Source organism: Dasypus novemcinctus, chromosome 25, assembly GCF_030445035.2.
Source record: "Dasypus novemcinctus isolate mDasNov1 chromosome 25, mDasNov1.1.hap2, whole genome shotgun sequence".
Lineage (NCBI taxonomy): Eukaryota > Metazoa > Chordata > Mammalia > Cingulata > Dasypodidae > Dasypus > Dasypus novemcinctus.
In genome coordinates, this window is record NC_080697.1 from 16,331,227 (window position 1) to 16,355,988 (window position 24,762).

Sequence of the window (24,762 nt, forward strand, 5' to 3'; positions counted from 1 at the left end):
AAGTATTTGTCTGGCCACAATTTTTAATTTGCTTTTACCTTGTGCTTGATGTCTTCTATTATTATGCCCAGATTATGCTACCTACATCTACCTAATAAATTAGGGACAGTGGCATTCTGTTATTTCTCAGTTGTTCCCATATCATATTACATTTACTCAAATTCTTAGAGATCCATTATTAACTATTAGTTCTAAGAAGAAACACAGATGTCACAGCCACTTATCAAAACAGCTACTGTAGCAGATGGCTCATGTAAGGCAAAGATTTCCCAAAACCATGATTCTGTTCTCAGTTTATAAGATCTATCTCCTCTAATATTGACTTCCTTGTTTTCGACCTATCCATAAAATATAAACTGTGTTAGGTGCTTTTTTGCTTGATGACATTTCTTGGTTCCTAATCTTAGGACAACAATTTGCAAACTTAAAAAGAACACTTTGGGGGGGGGGGGGGAGAAATAAAAAAAGTAAATCTTTAAAAAAAAAAAAAATAACACTTTAAAATGGGGAGAAGCAGAGCCTTTCTCACTTTTGGCTCCACCCTTCCAAAAATAAGTTCTGAGTAGAAACTGAAGAATTCAAGGCACTGGACCACCCCTTCCTTCCACTACTGACAGGGATTACTTTAAAAATCTACATGAAGATTATTGGTCAGAGGTCCCAGCTTTGTCTTGCCTTCATTCCATTTGTCCCTAAGATTTGAGGTCTGAGTTGCACTCCAACTGGCTGTGACCTTAAAACTAAAATCCTCTGGTTTGAAGTTTGCCCAAATTGCACCTGCAGTAGTTATGCCAGAGAACAAAGGGAATGCCACGAATTATGTAAATCTCTGCAGAAATAGCACACACATAAACAGAGGGATGGGTAATAGTTCTATAGGCACTTAAAATTAATGAGTCAAGAATTCCAGCCAAAATTAATCTAGCTCCTAGGTCCAAAGACAGTTAACCGATAACTAAAATCTGAGATGAGATCAAAGCTAAAGAAAATCTTGGATGTCTATTTTGCTCTGGGATATCACTAGTCAGTCCTTGTGAAGGAATCATCACAAATTGGTTCAAAACTTGCCTGCTATGTCTGGTGTTATTTATAAATAATGGGGTCAAAGAGCAAGAAAACTAACAAGAAACAACCGATTAGCAGAAATAAATAATAAAATATATCTTTAACTGTGAAGCTTCCGAGGGAAGCTGCAGCAAAAAAGGCATTATTCTCTGAAGAAAGGTTTTTGGGGGTGAACTACGAGGCAAACACCAAGCGGGGGATAAAAGCCAGGAACCAAAGATAAAATTTAGCCTTTGCTAGCAGAAATGGAAAGCATTCTTTTCCTAGTAAGAAGTCCTCAAATTTTAGAAGAGAGGAATAGAAAGGCAGATAAAATGAAAACATTTCAAAAAAAGCTATGGATGGCAGTGAGAGAATAAACCCAGGTAAAATCTGAAGCTGTGCTGTCCAATGTGGTAGCCTTGAGTCACATATGGCTACTTACATTCAAGTTAAAATAAAATAAAGATTTAGTTCCTTAGTCACTCTAATCATATTTCAAGTACTCAATAGACAAATGTGGCTAGTGGCTATTGAACAACATAGAAATAGAGCATTTCCATTATCATAAGAGATTCTATTGGACAGGGCTGATCTACAAGATCTAGAAGGCAAATGAAAGAAACTGACTGACCTGAGGTCTGGGAAACAAGCAACTACTAATGAGGGCATTAGTCCCACAGCGTTCAGTACTTTATTAGAGGGATCAGGTGGATTTACCTTTCCTTTTGAACCTGCTCTTTTTTCCCTCCTTGTTGCTGCCACCATCACTGCTGCTGCTGCTGTTCTCAGAACTCTGGGAATCTGACTGACCATCACTGCTTTCTTCTGAACCTTCTGATAGCTCTTTCACCCCATCCGGCACATCTTTCTGAAAATGTAGGCATCCAATTAGGATTAATCATTATTATTTCAGCAAACAGGAATTATGTATCGCTGCAACTTAACTGTGCTAACTTTTAATATTACAGAATTTATTATAGAATTCAGTGCGAGAACCAATAATAGCCTCTGAATTTCTGCTCTCTCTCTTTCTTTGGGTCTAATTAGCCAATGTTGCCCTCTAATTAGCCACAGATCAAAATGATACATGACATCCACAGGCAGGCACAAATACACACATTTAAAGTGGACAAAAACTGAGTAGATAAAAGTTCAGGTAAATGATAAAATGTTCAGGATAAAAAGCAAAGAATTTTGTAAAATGTATATACATCCATGTATAATATGTATATATATGTGTGTATTTGTTTATTTGTGTATATATAAGTATCATTATATATTATGAATTCGTTTTGAGTCTGGATAGTGAGAGGCAGCATATTATTTGAATTTAACTGGTTCCTGAATATTGGTTAATAAATAACAAGAGTCAAGTAGAAAAGGAACCATTAAAAAAAATCATGTGAATCTCTAGTTTCTGCCTTTTGATAGTGAGAATGCTCATCAGAAAGGATACTTTTGTCAACACCGTATGTGAGAGATATAACAGGGTAGTTTGTAAGATCAAGGACTAGGAAACAGACTTTCCGAGTTTAAACTCTCTGGCTTTATCTTTTCTTAATTGTGCATCCTTGGTAAAACTCAATATATCATGCCCTCAGTTTCCCTGTCAATAAAAAGATGGTACCTACTTCAAAAGGTGATTCTGAAAGCCCATCCCATGGCACACAGAGACCCTGCAACTGTAAGCAAGATAGTTCCATCCATCTGCATGATGGGATCTAAGCTCCCTCTCAATTAGAGGCAGAGTGGTCATCACCATCCCTAAATTCTAAAGATTGGGGAATCAAGAAATGACTAAAGTAGACTTACTATTATTCTACTAAAGGCTTACTGTTATTCTAGCAATGGAAGAACTTTTACCATTGATATGGAGGCAGTGGTCACCGGAGGTTTTGAGGGGAAGAACAGGGCAAAATAGGTGTAATATGGGGCATTTTTGGGACACTGGAATTGTCCTGCATGAAGTTGCAATGACGAATACAGGCCATTACATATTTTGTCATAACTTACAAAATTACAGGGCACAGAGTGTAAACTATAATTCATGGCTAGTGGCAATGCTTCAGTAAGGGTTCACCAATTGTAACAAATATCCCACACTAATGAAGAATGTTGGGAAAGTGTGGGAGGGGATGGGAGTGAGGAATATGGGAATCCCCTAAATTTTTATGTAATATTTGTGTAATCTAAAGTTTCTTTAAAATAAATCTTTTTTAAGAATGTAAAATGCTCAGAAGTGTTGGCATAAAGAGCTAAATAAAGATTAGCTATTGTTTATTTACAGAGCATAAATAAAGTGTTAAAAACAAATGCCTTAGTAAATGTTATTTCTAAGTTATAAAACCATGGATGCTTCTTTTTTTTCCTAATATTTTAAAGTTTTGCCACAATTTATTTATTTAATCAGATGAAAAATAATTTTGAAAGAAAAAACAAGACGTTTCTACGTACAACTGGTACCCATGATGACAGAGCCAAGACTGTACCTTTGATCTAGTAACACATTTTTTCCAACATTTAGCTTTATATTCTAGTCCTATCTCTTTCTGATATTACATTATACTCTTTCTTAAAATACACACCCCATATTTTTCTACTCTTAGCTTCAAAATGCAGAGCAGTTTTTTTTAGAATACTAGTTACCTGTCAAACATTTTAAACTGTAGTTCAACACGCATCTTAAACGCAAATATAATCTTTTCTTAACCTTGTGACCCTCCAGGGTCATGTGCTCCTGCCCAAAATATTATTACAATCATTTCAATCCATCTTTTACACATTCCAAACACTATATATTTTATTTCTCCAATGTCCCCTTCATATATCTGTTTTACGACTCCTTTAGTTCAGGCTCTGACTATCTCTTTCAAACCACCCTAACCACCTTTTTATGAATTTCCTTGCTTCACCCATAAATCTATCCTACTTGAATGACCTGCCTAAACACGGATTTTGATCATGCTATCCTCCTGAAAAATTTCTCCACTGCCTCAACACACATGAGTCACGAATTCTTCTCTCTCTAAAACTGCTCAATCGGGTTTTCAAAGGCCCCCAAAGTTTGATCTCTATCTAATGTTTACCATATCCCTGACTCCTTACCACACTAACCCACATACAGATTACTGTGGAACCACTCTAATTTAGTCGATGTTAAGTTCATTCTGGAAACTTCAACCCATGCCTTTGCCTAGGCTATTTTCTTGTCCTGGAAGATACTTCCTCCCATTACTTATGGATCACAGTCCAGATCACACACTATAATTGGGAAAAAAAATCTTTCTAGATCTCTTTAATCAAAATTAATTCTTTATTTCTCTATACCTTCACACTGGTTTATATCACGGTAATTTTTTGTCAGTATGCAATCATTTCAGTAACTATAAATGTGAGCTTCAAGAAACCAGGGGTCACAGTTATCTAGCATTAAGTAGGCATTTAATAAATGTTATTAACACTATGGAAGGACTAGAACAACTAAAATCTAAGATTTGAGGTCTTCTCCTCACGTGGTAGAGGCACCCAGTAATATCAGGAAATTCAACAAAGTACAAAAAGGAGATATTATGGATAGGTGAGATCTTTTTAATATTAATGGGCTATACACAATCACTGAGTATAAAGACAACTATGTCAAAAGCTAAAAAGGCAAGTTGGTGGTGGTGGGTTGATGTATGGAACCCCTGTATGATATTATGCATGTTTGCTTTGTAAGTTCACAGCTTTTATTGTACACTTATTATGCATGTTCATGTGTGAATGATATAATAATAATTAAAATAAAAATAGGGTGGGTTGGGGAAAAATACACCAAATGTAAGACACTTTGGTTAGTAGTAATATTTTGAGGATGCTCTTTAATCATTAAAAATGACTCACAACAACAACAACAACAACAAAAGCTAAAAAGGTAAGAGAAAACCAAATCCCAAATACATGGGCGTTGCCACTGCCTGCCAAGCACCCATTCTCCTGCTGATAAGCCCTTAAATACCCTTTGGGGAACAACTCCTCTCTTCAGGTCACGTGGCTTGAGCAGACTTAAATTCAACCTCAAGTCAAGGGTGATGATGAACCTAAGACTAGCCAGTCAAAAGACTCAATACATTTGGTAACAGCAATCACTCAGGTATACACACTTAAGCCAATTAATTCATATCAAAATTAACTGAGGGATTTTTGCTTTAGTTTCTGTGATTCTTCTTTCCAGACTTAGTATACTGAATGGGTATGGTGATTGAGTTATGTACAATGAAGAGGAACCTACCTGAGAATGAAAGCCAAAAGAAAGCAGAAACAACAACCTCAAAAAAAAGCAGTGGGCAAGCCTTGATGACATCATTTGAACTCCTGGATCCAGCCTGGGTTACCCTGGATTTTTTCTGTTACATGTGCTAATCAATTGTCTGTTTGACTCAAACTCATTTGAGTTGGGTCTCCTGTCAAATTTAACTAGTGGAAGGATACTAGTAAGTAACCATTTCTTCCCAGTGCTGGAAATAGAAATTAGCAAGCTTGTTATGATGGAAAGAATATGTGCTTGTGAATTCAATCTGGGTTCTTATTCCAATTCTAATACTTTCTGGCCAACAATGTACAAGAAAATTCAATCTTCTGAACTTTGGCTCTTCTCCATCATAAAAAAGGGGATATAACCACAACTCTGAATTGTCCAGGAGAATTAAATGAGAAAGTAAGGTAAAGAATCTAGGTAGTAGGCTCCACATAAACATTTGATAATTATTTAAATGTTGTGAGGCTCTTTAAAAAGTCACTAGGAAAGTAATTTTCATTTCATCTTTAAGATATTATGATAAAGAATTAAAATACAAACTTATCTGATCTGCCTACCGACAGTTACAGATTAGTAAGAAAATACTTGGCATGAGATTGAAAATATTACCTCTTCCTGAAGCTATTTAAGAACAGAAGTCTGTCTCTATGACTCAAATCTTGTTTATATATAATTATTTCCTGTTTTTTTTTTTTTCTTTTCAAATGATTCCCTAACAAAAATATTTACCTTCAATGTATATACTCCCATTCTACCTGGAACCTTGTAGAAGATACCCTCTTCACCTCGGGAATTTGTGTGTAGCATTGCATTCAGGCACGCAAGAGGAGAAGTCCCACTGCAAACAAAACAAAATAACAAAAAACCACACAAAGATTAGTTTCTGTCTCAGAACATCCCGTTTAACACTGACTTAAAATTAACTGGTCAACACTCGTTCACTTAAAACACTCTATATAAACAATTAAAAACAAAAATCAATCTAGAGGGAGGCAGCCATGAAGAAAATGAATGTAAAATCATTTCCAACTACCTAAAGAAAAAATAATTTAATTTTCTTAATCCTTACCCAGTATCTAACATTTAAATTAAGAAAAAGTTATCTCATGATTACCACAAATATATTTTGTAAAGATTAAATCTCATTTAGCACAAGCTTTAAATGTCCAGAATTAAATTGGGTAGGAACCCTCCCCTCTCACACACACACAGATTCAAGAAAATAAAAATTAACCTCCCTGCATCTGCTGCATCAGAGTGAATCTGAGTTTTGAAACTAACACATTTCCATAGTCTCTTGTATTTAAACCTAACAGAAGAGTACTAAAAAAGACATTAAGTAGTATTCTGAATATTTATCTTGTATGTACAAACTTGGTAAAATATTTATTAATTCTGATATGCAATTACTGTATTTTCTGATATGTTTAGGTATGTAACAATTATCTATAAAATATATATAAAGGTATTTTCCTTTTCAATTGTAAACAGATTTCATTTTCATGTTTTTACCTACCTACCAAATCAATAGAAATATAAATTATAATAAGCAGTCTTGGTTTGTTCCTGTATTAAGGGGATGGCACTAATGTTTCCCTATTGAGCCTAATCTGGTATTTTACTGAAAGTAATTATTCACATATTAAGGAAGAGGAAGGAGAATTATAAACTAATGGATGCTTTTTAACATGTACCAAATGGAGGAAACATGTATTAAAGAGCTCAGTATAAAACGTCAAACTGTGGATTCATAAACTCCACTGCTAGTAAGGTTATGGGCAAATAGGCACTCTTACAGACTGTTGGTGGGACTGGAAACTCAATTCTCAATTCTGCCTTAAGAAAGTAAAATGTAAGTATCCATTAAAGTTGAAAATATTTGGGACCACTAACTCAACAATACCACTTGAATCTATCCTACAAAAATAAAGCGACAGGCCTTAGGGACATATGTATAAGGATTTACTCCAATACTGTTTTAACTGTCAAACCACTGACAAAGATCTCAATGTCCATTAAGGGAAAAGTTGACCAGCAGGATATGAATCAACAACAGCTACATTAACAATTAAAGGAGTGCTGTGTTCCAGGAGGAATTCTGTTTAAGCCATAACAACAACGCAATGAGGCAGGCAAAATTATTACACCATTTTACAAATGAAGAATCTAATGCTGATAGATGTTAAAATAAGCTATTCAAGATCATATACCCACAGTACATAGTAACACCAAGATTCCGACAACAAGAAAAATGGAGAAGAGACTGCTTAAAAAAAGAACACATAACCACATGAAAAAATTTTTTTAACCTGCAGTTCAATAACCCACCTGGTGAAAAGTTTGCCCCAATTAATGGTATTGAATTTAAACATAAAGTACCGGGAAGGGGATTTGGCCCAATGGATAGGGCGACCACCTACCACACGGGGGTCCAAGGTTCAAACCCAGAGCCTCCTGACCCATGTGATGAGCTGGCCCACGCACAGTGCTGATGCACGCAAGGAGTGTCCTGTCACGCAGGGGTGTTCCCTACGTGCAAGGAGTGCGCTCTGTAAGGACAGCTGCCCAGGAATGGCGCCACACACACGGAGAGCTGGCGCAGCAAGATGATGCAACAAAATGAGACAGAGATTCCGGGTGCTGCTGACAAGAATACAAGCAGACACAGAAGAACACACAGCAAATGGACAGAAAGAGCAGACAAATTGGGGCGGGGGGAGGGAAGAGGAGAGAATTAAATTAAAAAAAAAAAAAAGTACCTACTCTATTTAGGGCAATAAACTCAGGTCTGTGGATCCATAGAGGAAAGCTATCTTAGCTCAGAAACTAATAAGGAAGACAGACAAGGAAAAAGCCACAGCCACTGTGATCAGTGCTATTAACATAGGTAAAGGTCCACAATTGCTGATCCAAATCACATAAGGCCAAATATGTTTCAGACAGGAATTTTTTGAATTTTAAAAAGGTAAAATTATATGCTATATATTGGGTAACATCCCACCCAGGAGAATTAGGAATAGCATCCAGTAAACAAACGGAGCAAAATATATGAATATTCACACTAAGTTTGGGATTTGGGACTTGTAGATAAGATTCTGGACCTGTGTCCAGCAGCGCTTTAAGTCAGGAAGGAAGGAACAAGTAATCTGGTCTGAGGCTCAGTTCTTAGGACCAGAACAGAACAAAACAAAACAAAAGCAGCCTTTAAAATGAAACCTGTAAAACAAGAGTAACTGGCACATCTGATGAAAAGATACTCATATTGCCATTACATTTTCTACAAGGATCTGGATATAATTTTCCTTTGAAGGAAATAGCATTTTTTTCTTTAATTTAGATTTAATTTTTTCAGGAAAATATAAAAACTCAACAGCTACTTCAGAATCCTGACAGGAATATATCTTCAGAATAACTCTAGAACTATACAATTAAATTAAAGTAACTGAATGAGTTGAAGAAATAAAGCCTCATCTTTACAGAGGTGAAAGCCTAGTCCCGAGGAGATCACTGCTAACGTAAAGTCAAGTAAAGACAATATAAGCCTAAGTACTAACAACTGAAGAAGCAAAGATCATACAAGAACAACTAAAAATATTACACAACTATCATCAGACAGGACAGCTTCCAATTTTTCTTGTCCATGCTCAGAAGATCAGAGTTGAAGAGGTGAGATTCTTTTAAGGAAAGGAACAAGTGCAACACTATAATTTTTGCTGAATCGACCTTGTGTAAGGAAACATGCTAAGATATTTCTTACGATAAGGCCCAAAGAATGGAAATGACTTTAGTCATATTGCCAATGACCTAATTTAGTTCTCTTTGCAGTAAATGTGGTTCCTTAGTAGTAACTAGTAGGGTTGAGAGGAGTGAGGGCTATTACTACTCAGATAAAGAAAATACATTAACTCTGAAAGGAGACATCACTGTGTGGCAAAAAGAGCCAGATTTAGGTACTTCACACCCCTCTGAAATCAGAACTCAGCATGGTCAAAGGGGAGTCATTTTAAATAGCCTGAATCTTACTTTTCTCATCTGTAAAATTCAAGTAATACCACCTAGGTTATAAGATGACTGTGCCAGTTACAGATAATATATATAAAGGATGTGTCACAGACTCAGTAAATGTATTTTTTTTCCTCTCCCCTTCCCCCCCACCCTAGTTGTCTGTTCTCCGTGTCTATTTGCTGCATGTTCTTCTTTGTCTGCTTCCGTTGTTGTCAGTGGCACGGGAATCTGTGTTTCTTTTTGTTGCATCATCTTATTGTGTCAGCTCTCCGTGTGTGCAGCGCCATTCCTGGGCAGGCTGCACTTTCTTTCCCACTGGGCAGCTCTCCTTACAGGGAGCACTCCTTGCACGTGGGGCTCCCCTACGCGGGGACACCCCTGCATGGCACGGCACTCTTGCGTGCATCAGCACTGCGCGTGGGCCAGCTCCACACGGGTCAAGGAGGCCCCGGGTTTGAACTGCGGACCGCCCATGTGGTAGACGGATGCCCTGGGCCAAGTCCACTTCCCAGTAAATGTATTTTAAATAACCTTTTCCTGAACCCCAATCCCCAGTCCAACTGGTGTTCCAGTGTCCCCTATCTCAAATAACAGTAATTTCACCCTCATCCCCATCTATTTCTGTGAAGTCAGAGTAAGCTTTTTTTAATTTTTAAAAAAGATTTATTTTATTTATTTCTTCCCTCCCCCCTCATTCCCCAGGATGTCTGCTCTCTGTGTCCATTCGCTGTGTGTTCTACTGTGTCTGCTTATATTTTCATTATGTGGCTCCAGGAACTGATCCTGGGACCTTCCAGAGTGGGAGAAAGGCAATTACTCTCTTGCGCCACCTCAGTGCCCCTGTTCTCCTACATCTTCTTACTGTCTCTCCTCTGTGTCTCTTGTGTCATCTTGCTGTGCCAGCTCTCTGCATCAGCCAGCACTTCTGCACAGGGCAGCTTTCCCATGAGAGGCAGCATTCCCACACAGGGTGGCACTCCATGTGGGCCAGCTCGCCACATGGACCAGCCTGCCCTCACCAGGAATCCCTGGGCATCAAACCCTGGAACCTCCTATATGGTAGACAGGAGCCCAATTGGTCTAGCCACATCCATTTCCCCCAGAGTACCTTTTAAAAACAAATATGATCATGCCACCCCCCACCCCAGCTTAAAATTCATCTGTATCATAATAATCTTCGATAGTCTAAAATTTTCAACGTGACCTATAAAGCCCTTAACCTATATGATCTGACCCTTGACTGTTCTCCCTCAGCCTTCTTACCATTTTGTAAGTTATAATTCTTGACTTCTTGACCTAAAAGTAAAGTGAATGCTGCTGCTTGCAACGATTACCCTTACCTCCTTTTCTCCTAGCAAGTTCCAATTAACCCTTCAGAGTTCAGCCTCAATGTCTTTGCTTAAGGAAGCCACCCCTATCTATATTTTGTTGAATCCTTTACTTCTAAATACACAGTTCTCATAACTATGATACTTATTGTAATTTAAAAGTTTTAGTTTAACACCTAACTCCACTGTCGATCAGCCAGATTCAAAGATAAGTGGTTTCATTTAAGCTCTCTTGGAAGCAGGTTCTTTCTTCCCCTCTACACCTGAACCCAAAAGCATACAGCTCAGGAAATGCAAGCATTCTTCTTTTTAACAGGATACATGGATGTGCTATAAATGGAACAGAGCAGAGCTCTGAGATACTGACCATACTATCAGAGCACCTCCATCAAGTTTTGCCTGGTTTTTCCACTTATATTAGATGATAAACTTCTTTCATGTTTAAGCCAGTTTACATTGTGTTTCCCATTATTTACAACTGAAAACATCTTAACTGACATAAACACCTCAGTAAAAGCATTCCAAATTACAGTAATATGAAAGGGAAACAGAAGAAAGGTAAATAAGAGTATTAAAAAGTAAACAACTTTCCTCAGTTAAGGAGGAAATATCTTTATGAATCAAAAAACGTATATTAAATTATAATGTATGGGAGAGGTAAGGTGCTACCCAAACCTGTACAGATGGACCGAAGTACTCAGATACTCAGAAACATTGATCTTAATCTGTTTCTTAATCTCGAACTTCAAGGATTAAGAAAAAAATCAAACTGGCATCCAGGCAGGAAAAGCAAGAGTGGTAGACTGAATTCCTGTTTTTCAATCCATCCTTCACTCTACCATGTGACTGTACAATATATTAGAATGACAGAAATATCTTTCCCTGCCCCACTGATACTGGGCTGGGCCACAAGATTTGCTTTGGTCAATGACAGAAGCAGAGTCAGTAAGTATGCTTGCATTGCTTTGGTGTATTCCTGTTACTGCCAGGAGAATGAAACAACCCACAGCCTAAAGCAAGCCTAGCCAACAACAGTCAACCTGCAGGCAAACCTTAAGACATGAAAAAGGAAAAGAAGTATTTGTTGGTACAAGCCACTGCAATTTTGAGATTGTAATGCAGTAAAAACTAACAAAGCAAGCCCTGTATAAGGGCAATAAACAACTGTTTCTTTCCTTCATAGCAATACAATACTCAATGTCATAGAACACTAGCTAAAGTTCTTAAAGTATGAAACAAAAAATTTTATATCCAGTCAAGATGTCATTCAAACATAGAGGTAACAGAAAGACATTCTTAAGTCCATAAGAACTCAGGGAACTTTATCATCCCCACCCAAAATCTATTTGATGATGAAATTCAGGAAACAAAGAAATGTACCAAGTAATTCTATAGCGGAGGAAAAAAAAGGTAAACAACTGCAATCATGGTAACATATATAAGAGAAACGTAAATGTTTTCTTTTCAACTTTTACTTAAAAAATGAACACACACCTTCAGAATATTTCTTTTCCCTATATTTCAGAGATTATTTTTAGGAATTAATCTCCCTGCTACTGATGAAGAAACAGAAGTATAGCAATTTTCTTCATTTCTTTAATTAAAGGTGATAAATCTGAAATTAACTGTCATTTGCTTCAAAACAGCATAACATAATTCTGTTGTCAAAAAGTATTTAATGTGGGAAGCAGACGTGGCTCACCTGATAGAGCATCTGCTTTTTACTTAAAAAATACTAATATCAGGAGCAGATGTGGCTCGAACCATTGAGCAGCTGCTTCCCACACAGGAAGTCCTGGGTTCAGTTTCTGATGCCTCCTAAAGACAAGGAAGCAAACAGCAAGCAAACAAACAAAAAACCAATTCAGGGGAGCCAATGTGGCCCAGTGGTTGAGAGCCAGCTTCCCACATACAAGGTCCTGAATTCAATCCCCGGCCACCAGAACCTCAAAAAACAAAACAAAACAAAACCTATTATCAAAGTATTTCTGGCATTTTGATGATAACATCAAAGTTGTTCATGTGAAGTATATATTTGCAAATAGAACTACAAAGGCTTTGCAAATCTACAAAAGACTGGATTAGATGTTAGAAATTTACCTTTAATCTAAAAGTATATTTGACAAATGATTAATTCAAATATGTTTGGATACCCATTCTAAAATGATATCCCTCAATGCTATTCTTAAGATTAAACCCACCATTATACTCAAGCAACAAAATAAATGACAGTGGCAAATAACCTATGAAATAAGAAATCATGAATTCGTACAAATATAAACAAACAAATGAATGGAGGAAGATTTCCTATGGTAGAATTCCAAATATTAAATATAAAAGAAATGATGGAATCAGAAAATCACATGTGGCACTCCCTCCTTAATAGTAGTAATAACTGTTTCAGGCAAGAACTATCAATGAATGCTGTTGTGGCCAGGCTCTAAAATGAACCCCAATTATCCCCACTTCCTAGCCCTTGCACTCTTGTGTAACTCTTCTTGAGTATGGATGGGACCTGTGACCTGCCTCTAACAAAGAGAATACATTAAAGGTGACAGGATATTACTTCCATGACTGAGGTCCATAAGATTGCAGGATCTCTCTTGCTAGGGAACTCTCTCCCCTTGCTGGCTTTGAGGAAGCAAGTGGTCATGTTTAGAAGGCTCAGGAGGCAAAGAAGTCTGGACAGGTTCTAGCCAATTGCCAGTTAGGCCCTCAACCTGACAACAATCTATATAGTAAGTGCTAATATTTAAAAGAAGTGGAGTTTCCATAAGTAGCACACATTCTTACATGTTAACATACAAATAACTGAACCAGACTGGGCAGAGCTAAGATACATGGTCTCTTTATTTACCAGCACACACAATAACTGTAAATATCATTTAATTAATATTTAATTAATGATTATATTGACTTTTTTTTTTTGGCCCAGAGAGATGAGGCAAGTTGGTACAATTTTAAAATGTGCAGTATATAAAAAATTTAGCCACGTTTTCGATTTTACAATCAATTCAAGAATGAACAAAACAAAAAAACTTGGGCTTAGAATTTAGGATGTTTTCTAATTTGGCAGTGACCAACCTCCCCCATCCTTGATTACAAACAAGAATATATTCAACTATACATGCAGTAGCATTTGAAACAAAATGGTCATTCTTAATATTTCCTAATTTTGGTAACTTTTAAAAATAAGAGATCACTTACAAAAACCAAATAACTTTTATCATGCCTATGGCAGTCTGAAATTATTTTATGACTCCCAAAAGGAAAAAGATTATACTTGTAAACTTATCTATTACTCTGGGTGTGATACCCTTTGTATTAAATTCAGTTGACGGGACTTTGATTAGATTACTTAATAAGATTGCTTTAGGGATTTTGACTGAACTACTTCAGTGAGGTGGGACTCAGGTTGATATAGCCTGTGCATAAATTCAAAGTTGTTTCCAAGTGTACCTAGTCCCTAAAAGTCCAAATAAGTAATATAGGCCCTACTGTCTTTGAATGTTCAGAAAGGATGTAAGACTGAACGTGTATTCAAGGTTGCACCCAGACGAATGTGGAAGATATACTAAATCCAAGCTGGCTTGCAATGTGGAGAATATGTGTTAAATCAAACTTACCTGGAGGAAATAACCTGATACTAAGATAAAACACTGAAGTAACTAACCAAAAGGCTGTTTGCATACAAGCACCATTTGTCTCCCTAATCCTATTTCCTCTGTATAAAAGGGTCTGAAAAAGGCTATTCCTGGCTCGGTTTTTTATTAGGACAAGATTTGTCCACCGAGCCCAGCCGGAGGAAATAAACCAATTTCCTCCTCCATGTTCTCGTGCCCTGGCCTTCAATACTGCACACATCTGATTTCTCTTCAACAAGTTTGCTGGGTCCCACATAAAACTGACTCTCACAGGGACAGTCCAAAAAAAAAAAAGGAGCCAGCGTATTTTGATTCTGCAATGTAAGAGAGAGGACTGCTTAAGCATGAAGTCCCCATGACGCTGGGCTCACTGAGCAGCTCAAGAGGAGACTAGCCCTACCATAGGACCAATGATTTACAGCTGAACTTGAGAACAGCCAAGACTGATGTAGAAGGTCCAGAAAGAGACATGCAGCTGAAATCGGGAAGAAAGCCGAGCAGCTGAGCCTGAGAGGAAGGTTGAAGAGGAAGGCAAAAATCACCCATCATCTTGCTTCAATATGCAGCAGCTAACTTTGGGGTTTCACGGCCTTGGAACTGCAAGCTCTTACCCCAAATAAATACCCTTTATAAAAGCCACTTCTGGTACTTTGCATCGGCAGCCCTTTGGCAAACTAAAACAATGCCTAATTAAGTTTAATTTCTCCACTTAAAGTCATGACCTTTTTACTACTGTTTTCTATCAATTCAGTTTCCTTCTGAAACTTTGAAGACCGAGAATGGGGCTTAAAGATACAAATTAAAAATGTAAATCTAGTGTGGAATAGGGTTCATAAAAATACAGGGCTCATCAACTCAGACAAAGTCAATTTCTCAGTTTTTCCTTGCTTTATTTTCTCTATAGCTCTCCTCATTCTAAGCATCCTTGCTGGTATTCTTAAAGCATTTATCACTTCTTTTTACCAATTCTGGATCCTCACACTGTAGGCAGAAGTTAATAAAAATTCACAAACTTATCCCTCACTTCTGCAACCATCCAATACTGCCTAGATTTTAAGTTTAACAGAGCAAAATAAACATTTGTGACCTTCAAAACGTTAAAGACATACCTCTGCTCATTTTATCTACCTAAGGCAAATGTCCTGTTAATTTCCTACTAATATAACGCTATGGCTCTTCCTACCACATTAGGTAAAACTGCCCTATTAAAAAACAACAAAACCCTACAACTTTTAATCTTTGTTTACCTTACTGAAAGTTTACACAACCACTTCTTTAGTCCCAACCTTTCAAAGGTCATCAAGTTCATTCATCTACAGATGCTTTTTATGCCTTGAAAACATCTTAAATAGGAAGTTATTCAATCTTTTATACAGCAATATAATGGAAGAGAACACATTACCTAGTCAAGCCTTTCAATTATTCACAAATTCTACCTTAAACTAAGCTGAATTCTATGCTGGAAATTAGCAGTTATCATGATGGAAATATCTGGAGGTGGTGGGGGAGGGGACATTTTACATTCCTCTGTGAGATTTTCTCTACTGTCTGAATTTTATAAATTATCTTTGAAAGCAAAAAGCAAAGTTTACTATTATTTCTTCATTATTCCATATGACAACCACCCAAGTACTTTAAGGCTCTTCCTAAAACCCTGAAGTCTACTTTTTTTGATCTCCTCACTAGCAGTGCCTATTGCAACCAATCTAAAATTCTAATAAAATTAACTTTTACAACCCAGCCTCAAAATTCAACAGTGTCACCCAGTATTTATTTTTCTCCCAGTATTTATTATCTCTACTTCAGATCTTTAAGATTAAGAGTTTTAAGGGCCTTCATCATTCTAACTCATTTAATCCTACAGATATTTCCCTTACAATAGATTACTCTGCTTAATCCCTACCTTAATCCCCAATGACCCGCACATTTTTCTGCATTCTCTCCAAGAGAGGAGGAGCCTGTCAAAATTTGGCCTTACATCATGAAAGTAACACACCCTAGGCAGGCTTTATCTCGGAATATATGAAAAGCTATTTATCCAATATAACATAGTTATACACTTTTATAAACCCCCTATGATTCTTCTACTTCTTTCATTTGAATCTATAATTTTCAATTTTCCTGTGAGGTATACTTCTCAGAGACTTCAAGCCTTCAGATTGTTCAGATTTGTGTGTGTACACGCACACACACAAATGAGAACAAGTAAAACTGGGTGGGTTGTATCAAGGTCAATTACTATGTCTGGTGCAATTACTATGTTTTGGTGCAATTACTATGTTTTTGCATTTTACCATGGGAGAATCTGAATAAGGTTTATTTGTTACAAATGCTTGTGAATCTACAATTATCTCAAATTTAAGTTTAATTAAAAAAACAGTATGCTTTAAAATGCAGAAAATAATGATGAACAAGAGTTTAAATGTAGATTCTCTGGTCATTGAGCACATCCAGGTAAACAATGGCCCTAAAATGCGCCACTGTATTTATAGAGATCAAGGTCAGATTAACCCATATATGCACTCCCCTGCCACAATAAGATGATCCTTGCTGAAAAAGAACAAATAAACCACAAGTGGAAGTTACACAGGTGAAAAAGATATCCCAGAAGAAACTGAAGAAACAAGAATTTATGGCTTGGGAATAACTTCAGCATACAATAAACACAAATAAAAGCTTAAAACAAATTATAAAATAAAGACAAAAATAAAAACTGTACACAGAAACAAAACATGGTAGGGAATAAAAAGACCCAGAACAGGCTGGGGGGGCTCTGTCGTGGTCCCTAGGGGAGCAGCGGCAGTTCCCTGGGTGCAATGACAAGGACCAGAAAGGAATGAGGGTCCAACAGTGAGCCGCTGATACTAATGACTATGCTTGTGAGCCTATACACCTGAAATAAGAACAAGGCCTAGAGCAGCACTGTGCCTAAGAGTTCCCTCCTGACAGCCTCCTTGTGGCCAGTCTCGAAGCCAAACTCAGCATGTAAATGCACTGCCTTCCCCCCAGCGTGGGACATGACACCCGGGGATGAGCCTCCCTGGCACCAAGGGATCACTACCAAGTACCAGCTGATGACGTAACTAGAAAATGACCTTGAATAAAAGGTTCAACTCGGACCAGCAGAATATCCCTGTCTACATATAGTAAGAGGAGTTAAAGATGCTTTTTGACCTAAATTAAGGGGGAAATGGAAAGGACAAATGAATTTATATGGCTATGAGTCTCTAAAAAAGAGTCTGGGGTTATCAGAAGGATTGCCCTTATGCACACCTGAGCAGAGTCTCAGAGACAGATAAAGTAGATACAACCCCAGGTACTGGTTCTTCTGAGGGTTACAGAGACCCACAGGTTTTATGGTCATGGCAGATGGAGTTCACTGCCATGTCAGTTGGCCCTTCTTTGGAGCTGGTGTTTCTGCGTGATGGAGCTGGACTCAGATGGGATCTCTTTTCACAAGCCTTCCCTGTTACTTTACTGAAATTGTAGTTGGTGCTGGGGCTTAAGATATATCTAGGGGATCTGAATCTCTGGACTGACAATATGATAGCCAGGCCCTGAGCCTCAACAGACTTCAGCTCCTACACTCTGGTTTATTGGACTTACCCCACTCAGCTAACATGGAGTTGAAGAATGTCAACTACCACACCATGGAGCCAAGAGTGCCTACAACTGAAAGCAGGAGGATTGCATCCAGTATCCATGTGGAATCTAAGCCCCCTCTTGACATAGATGTGGAATGGAAACAACCAATCCAAGGTCCACAGGATGGAGGAATAAGGTAAGGATTAGAGTAGACTTAGTGATATTCTATTCATGAACTATTGTGGTTAGTAATCGAGAAAATGTGGCATTGGTGTGGAAAAAGTGGCCATGGTGGCTGCTGGGTGTGGGGAATGGGAGGAAGAGATGAGATGTGGAGGCATTTTTAGGACTTGGAGTTGTCCTGGGTGGTGCTGCAGGGACAATTACCGGACATTGTACATCCTCCCATGGCCCACTGGATGGAACATGGGAGAGTATGGCTATGATGTGGACCACTGACCATGAGGTGCAGCAATGCCCAGAGATGTACTCACCAAATGCAATGGATGTGTCATGATGATGGGGGAGACTGTTGCTGTGGGGGGAGTGGTGGGATGGGGGCAGTGGGGGTGAATGGGGACCTCATATTTTTTTAATGTAATTAAATGAATTTAAAAAAAAAAAAAGACCCAGAACATACTGTTTGAAAACCTTCACTGGTTAAAATTTTAAATTCTCTTTCTTTGTTTTTCTGCTGTTCTCTTAATTTTCTACAGTGAGTATTACAGTAGCTATCTGTTGTTTCTGCTTGTACAGTATCCTCCCCTCCTTCCGGAAACAATGTCTGATTGTGCTTTAGGGAACTATACCTTACCCCCACTGAAAACAATGTTGGTATAACTGTCTATATGTCTAACTCTCCCTGGGCACTGAGCCAGCCAATGTGCTCTTCCTTGAATTTTAACCGGAAGCAGAGTAACAATACAACTAGTTTATTCCAGGTGGAGTGTCTTGATGAGATAGGGCATCATTGGTTCCAGCTACCCAGATCTCTGAGGCTGCTTTAGTTGTATTAATTTCAAAGTTTGTTTCATTCCTTTGAGTCTATATACTACTCCATATTCTTCAAATAATGCCATTTTACTTAAGTTATTCAAATTTAGTTCCTTTTATTGTACCCAATCAAGTCACTACTAATCAAGTCACCACCCAAAAACAAGCCTAACTAACATGCACAAGAAATCTTTTTTACCTGGTTTTAATCCAACCACTGCCCCAAGATGTCTCCCTCATCTACCTACCTCCTTTTAACAATTTGGGGAAGCAGACTTGGCTCAACAAATAGAGCATCCGCCTACCACATGGGAGGTCCAGGGTTCAAACCCAGGGCCTCCTGACCCGTGTGTGAGTTGGCCCAAACATAGTGCTGATGCGCGCAAGGAGTGCTGTGCCAGGCAGGGGTGCCCCCGCGTAGGGAAGCCCCATGCACAAGGAGTGTGCCCCATAAGGAGAGCCACCCTGCGGGAAAGAAAGTCCAGCCTGTGCAGTAGAGCCACCGACACAGAGAGCTGACGCAGCAAGATGATGCAACAAAAAGAGACACAGATTCCCAGTGTCGTTGACAAGAATACAAGCGGACACAGAAGAACATACAGCGAATGGACACAGAGCAGACATTGGGGGGGGGGGAGGGATAAGGGGAGTGAAATGAATACAAATTTTAAAATCTTAAAAAAAACACACACACACACACACACACACAATTTGTATGACCTGAATCAAGCTCCCCCCCCCCAATAAAATGCTGCCCTGAAATGAACGGGTCCTTATAAATGAACTTAATGCGCAAATTTAACTTCAGTGAAAACCATTTATTAACCTCTAAATATGAGTCAAGCATGTCATGTACAAGTGATATGAAAATAGAGAGGTATGGTTCCTACTCTCAAGCCTCACAGGCAAGTCAGTCAGGTTTCTGACCTATAACATAGTAGAGTATAACATGGAAACTGGTATAACAGAGGTCTCATCTAACTGCTTTGCCAACACAGACAAAAAGCTAATTCAATAAGACTCCAGACTATGAATTTTAACCTATTCTGGTCTGGTTTTAAGTACCATTCCCTAGAGGATTTAACAACAGTCTCTCTAAATCAGTAAGAGCACAAATGCACATTTTCAATCTTTGAGCCATAAAGCAATTGCTAACTTACAAATTTCCAATCTCTTAACTATTTTCATTATTAATCTACAAAAGCCTACATATCCCCATGACAATAAGTCCAATGGTGATTTTTATTAACTTAAATATAAGTCAGGTTTCTAAAATTATAGCCAAACAATATTACTATAAACTGCAAAAACAAAAAAGTACATTTAATAAACATTTACATATTAATCACTATTATTTAGTTTCTAGTTATTTAGTTTTATCAAGTAAAAATCATGCATCTAAAGTTAAACTTGTAAAACAGTCTTCTAATTACAAAATACTGTTTTAGAATAAAATAATACTTCTTACCTTCTGGAGTTGGATTGCAACCCAAGAAAATGAAAGGAGAAAAAAAAAGCTTTTAATTTTTCTTTACAAAGCAACAATAAAGCCAAAAGATAAACTATCCCTTCCCTCCCAGGTATATAAAGCATCCCTCAAATTAGTACTTCCCTATATTGCTACATAAACCTTTTTTTTCTTTAAAATTTAAAAGTTACCCCAAAATATCACTGTATCTAAAAATACACAATAAAATTCAGCTAAATAGTCTAACCCACTTCAAAAAAAAAACACTTGCAATACCTTTAATAAATAACAGAGTAAAACTATTTGAGAAATTTAGAGTTCAATGCAGATCAAAGAATATTCCCATTCTTCAATATTCTTCCCATGCATTTGACTGTAAGGAGCCATCATAAAGCCATCAGCTATGGACCCTGAGCTTGCTTTTGATACATAATGGGACTCATGAATTTGGATAACAATGGATAACTACACTCTTTTCTGTCAATACCCAAGTATTCTGTTTCTGTCTTCATTATTAATACTTTCTGACATCCCTACCAGGTTTGCAGGCTTGAAAGCAAATCTCAAGTGGTAGATAAAGATGGAAGCTTAGCTTCAAAGGTAATAGCCAACCTTAGATAATATGTTCTCAATCTAATTTAAAAATAAATGTTGACAATTTTCCTTGCTATATATACTTCTAAGTAAGGAGAGGTGGACAAAAAATTAGGAGCTCTAATTATTTTTTATTACTATTATTATTAGAAAAGTTGTGAGCTTACAAAACAATCAAGCATAATGTGCAGAATTCCCATACCTCACCCCTCTACAAACACTTATATTGTTGTGGAACATTTGTTACAGATTATGAAAGAACATGATCAGACTATTACCACTAACTATGGTCCATAGTGCACATTTTGTGTTTCTTTCCCAAACACCCCTATTATTAACACTATGTATTAGTATTATACATTTGTTATAGTTCATGAGAGAACACTTTCACGTTTGTACTGTTAACCACAGTCCATCTTCCACCACATGGTTCACTGTTACACAGTCCCAAGCCTTGTACATTCTATCCAAAAAGTATTCTTAGTGGCTCTCACTTTCATCACAGAGTTGTGCAGTCATCACCCCAGTACACCTTTGAACATTTTCCTTTGTCCAAAAGAAAAATTTCCATCACCTCTATTATTGACCCTTAGCATTGATAAAGTATCTTCTTTGACAATGATGTAAAAATATTACAATATTGTTGTTAACTACAGTTTATAAGCTACATCTAATTCACTTTCTGATAGGAGATGAACAAAAACATAACCTTCAATACTGTGTGAAATATATGGTTTTTTAGAACAAGAGATATTATAAGGATTCCCAAAGACATAAATTTTCTATCTGGCCAATGTTTATCGAGCATTATCTTTGCTATATGATCCCCAGAGTTCTTTTACAATTTTAGTCCTACGGCACTTATAACCTTGCTTGGGATAACAGACTGATACACACAGAAAACTTCTTGCTAGTTACAATTTTAAGTTCTGCAAAATGAAACAAAAAAATATTGTTGCGTTAGCATATGTTTATAAAAAGTGTAGGGGAGCAGATGTAGCTCAAATGGTTGAGGCCCTGCTTCCCACATCAGGTAGGTCCTAGGCTGGATGTGGCCTAAAAACAAACAAAAAACAACAACAACAAAGCAAACAAATGGGGAAAATAAACAACTTGGGGAGCCGATGTGGCTCAGTGGTTGAGTGCTGGCTTCCCACATATGAGGTCCAGGGTTCAATCCCCAGCCCCAGCACCTCAGGGGAAAAAAAAAGTATTGGGCATAGATTAGACCATGGATTATAGTTAATAGTATATCACAAAAATGTGCTTTTACCAATTGTAACAAATGTACCTCATTAATGCAAGGTGTAAATAATGGCGTGGTATAGAAAAATCCTGTATTTTATGAATAATTGTTCTGTAAACCCACAACTTCTCTAATATTAATTAATTAATTTTAAAAATGTATTGTCTGGGGAAGCAGATGTGACTCAAGTGATAGGGCTTCCGCCTACCATATGGGTGGACCTCGGCTCGATCCCTGGGGCCTCCTGGTGAAAAAGAGGAAGAGAAAGTGTGCCCGCACGAGTGCCCGCGTGCTGAGCCAGTGCCCTGTGCAAGTAAGTCAGTCACACAGCAAGATGATGACGCATCGAAAGAGAGACAAGGGGGGAGTCAAGGTGAAGCGCAGCAGAGACCAGGAACTGACGTGGCGCAATTGACAGGGAACCTCTCTCCCCATCAGAGGTCTCAAGGATTGAATCCCGGTGAACCCTAGAGGAGAGAAAATGAGAAAAGAAGACAACACAGACAGCAAAAACTGCAGGATAGGAGGAGGGGAAAGGGGGGAATAAATAAATCTTAAAAAAAAAAAAAATCATTTTCTGTTTCAGAATCCACTATAACAGCTGAGGTTTTTATTTCAAAGTCTTCCCACAAAGAATTTATAATTAGAGAGCAACTAACCTAATGTTGTTTGTGTTAGCACACAATATAAGTTTGAAATGATAAATTATAGAACAAATAAACTAATCAACAGAGTAGGAAGAACTACCAATGTAGAGTTAGTATGATATGGTGGAAAGAACAAAAAATCAGAAGCAGTAAGCCTGAGTTTCTAGTTTCACTGTAGAAGCAGTATGACTTTCATCAATTATTAATCTCCATGGCCCTTAATTTCCACAATAATATAATGAGCTTTAAGTATAATATGCCAATTATCTTTTCCAGTTCTAACATTCTATGACTGAAATAATGTGACTGGTATGAAAAAGCATTGCAGGAGTGAGATGAGAAATGCAACAGAGATTACCATTTTGGGGTATTATTAGTCAGAGGCATCCCAGTGTAATGTAAATTCCTTCAGCAAAGGATACATGGCCAAGTCATCCGCTTGTCTGAAAACATGCCAGTACCACTTTATATAACCAGCACTTAGCCTTCCTTTCCAGGTCTTTTCCCATAAAGAACCAAACATTTTAAATATTCCCTGATCTCTTGCAGAGGTGACAATAGGGAATGGTCAACCTATATTTAAAGGCTAGGTTTATCAATTAGCTATGTAAGTTACTCCCTCACACCAGGTCTTATGGAGTAAAAAATTCAAATTCATGCTTAACCAAATTAAGAACTTAAACTATATATCATGAATGTTTGGGATCATTTGTGAATAATGTAATTAGAAAATAATTCAATACGTGGATGCTAAAATTCATGAAAACGAACTTCATATAAAGAATCTTGTTCCTTCCAATTCTACTCATAAATAGAAAAAAGAAAACCTCATAAGAGAACAGGGTCTAGGGCAACTAATGCTTTACTCTTTCTCTTCCTTCCAAAAGATTTTCTTTCTCTACTAGCTGAGTCAAGATAATACAGTTCATAAGAAGAGCAAAGCAAGTTAAGAAAACTCCACCGGGGAAAAAAGAATTAGAGGCAAAAGCTAGTTTAGAAGGTCTGAAGACCTCACACACTTCTGTGTAAAAGCACATTCATAGAGGAGCAGATGTAGCCCAAGTGGTTGAGCTCCTGCTTACCATGTACAAGGTCCCAGGTTCAACCCCTGGTACCTCCTAAAAACAAACAAATGGAAAAAAACAACTGTCATTACGGAGTGGACGTAGCTCAGTGGTTGAAAGCCTACTTCCCACGTACAAGGTCCTGGGTTTAATCCCTGGTACCTCCTAAAACAAAACAAAAAACACATAAGAACATATCCATAAATATTGATGACTGCCAGAGCCGATGGGTAGGGAGAGAGAACCTGTTGTACATTCAGCCTAAGGAGAGAAGTAATAATGAATAATAACAATAAAGGTTAGCAAGAATGGTCTTAAAGTACCTGTTAAGAACTTGGTGTTTTATGTGCTATTCTGTGTGTGTGTTTTATAAATGGTAATGTATGCTTAATGTGTATGTTGAGTTGTTCTACTACCTTTTATAATAAGTCATAATATCCCAACTGCACACAAATAAGATAGTCTCTTGAGTTCTTATCTGGTAGATACATACTGGAATGCTAAAGTGATAAAATGTCTGTGATTTAAGTCAAAACATTCTGGGTGGATTATTTATAATTTATACTTGTTGATGGATACTTTTTCTTTGTTTGTAATTTTCCAAAAATAAAATTTTACATTTTAAAAAGTCTCTTTGGGGGAGCAGTTGTAGCTCAGTGGTTGAGCACCTGCTTCACATTCACAAGGTCCTCATTTCAATCCCCAGTACCTTCTTTAAAAAAAAAAAAAAAAGTCTCTTCAGCATCTAACTTTAAACCTAAGCCCATAACATACTGAAAGTATATAATCATAAGAGCAAAAGGATGCATTTCTAGATTCTTGGGCATGTCAGGAATTATTGAGA

General features: G+C 37.5%; 1 protein-coding gene across 2 annotated transcripts in view; it reads right to left on the reverse strand.

Moving 5' to 3' along the window:
• The window catches only part of ASXL2 (ASXL transcriptional regulator 2), a 185,251-nt gene that overhangs the window by 82,189 nt on the left and 78,300 nt on the right, over positions 1 to 24,762 (reverse strand). The window contains exons 3-4 of one of the 2 annotated variants that reach the window (XM_058287729.2): positions 6,074 to 6,182; positions 1,765 to 1,915 (exon numbers count right to left, since the gene is read on the reverse strand). In XM_058287729.2, coding sequence (XP_058143712.1) covers positions 1,765 to 1,915; positions 6,074 to 6,182 — 260 coding nt within the window. Of the gene's footprint in view, positions 1 to 1,764; positions 1,916 to 6,073; positions 6,183 to 24,762 lie in introns of those variants that run through there. The other variant, XM_058287730.2, reaches the window with a different exon arrangement.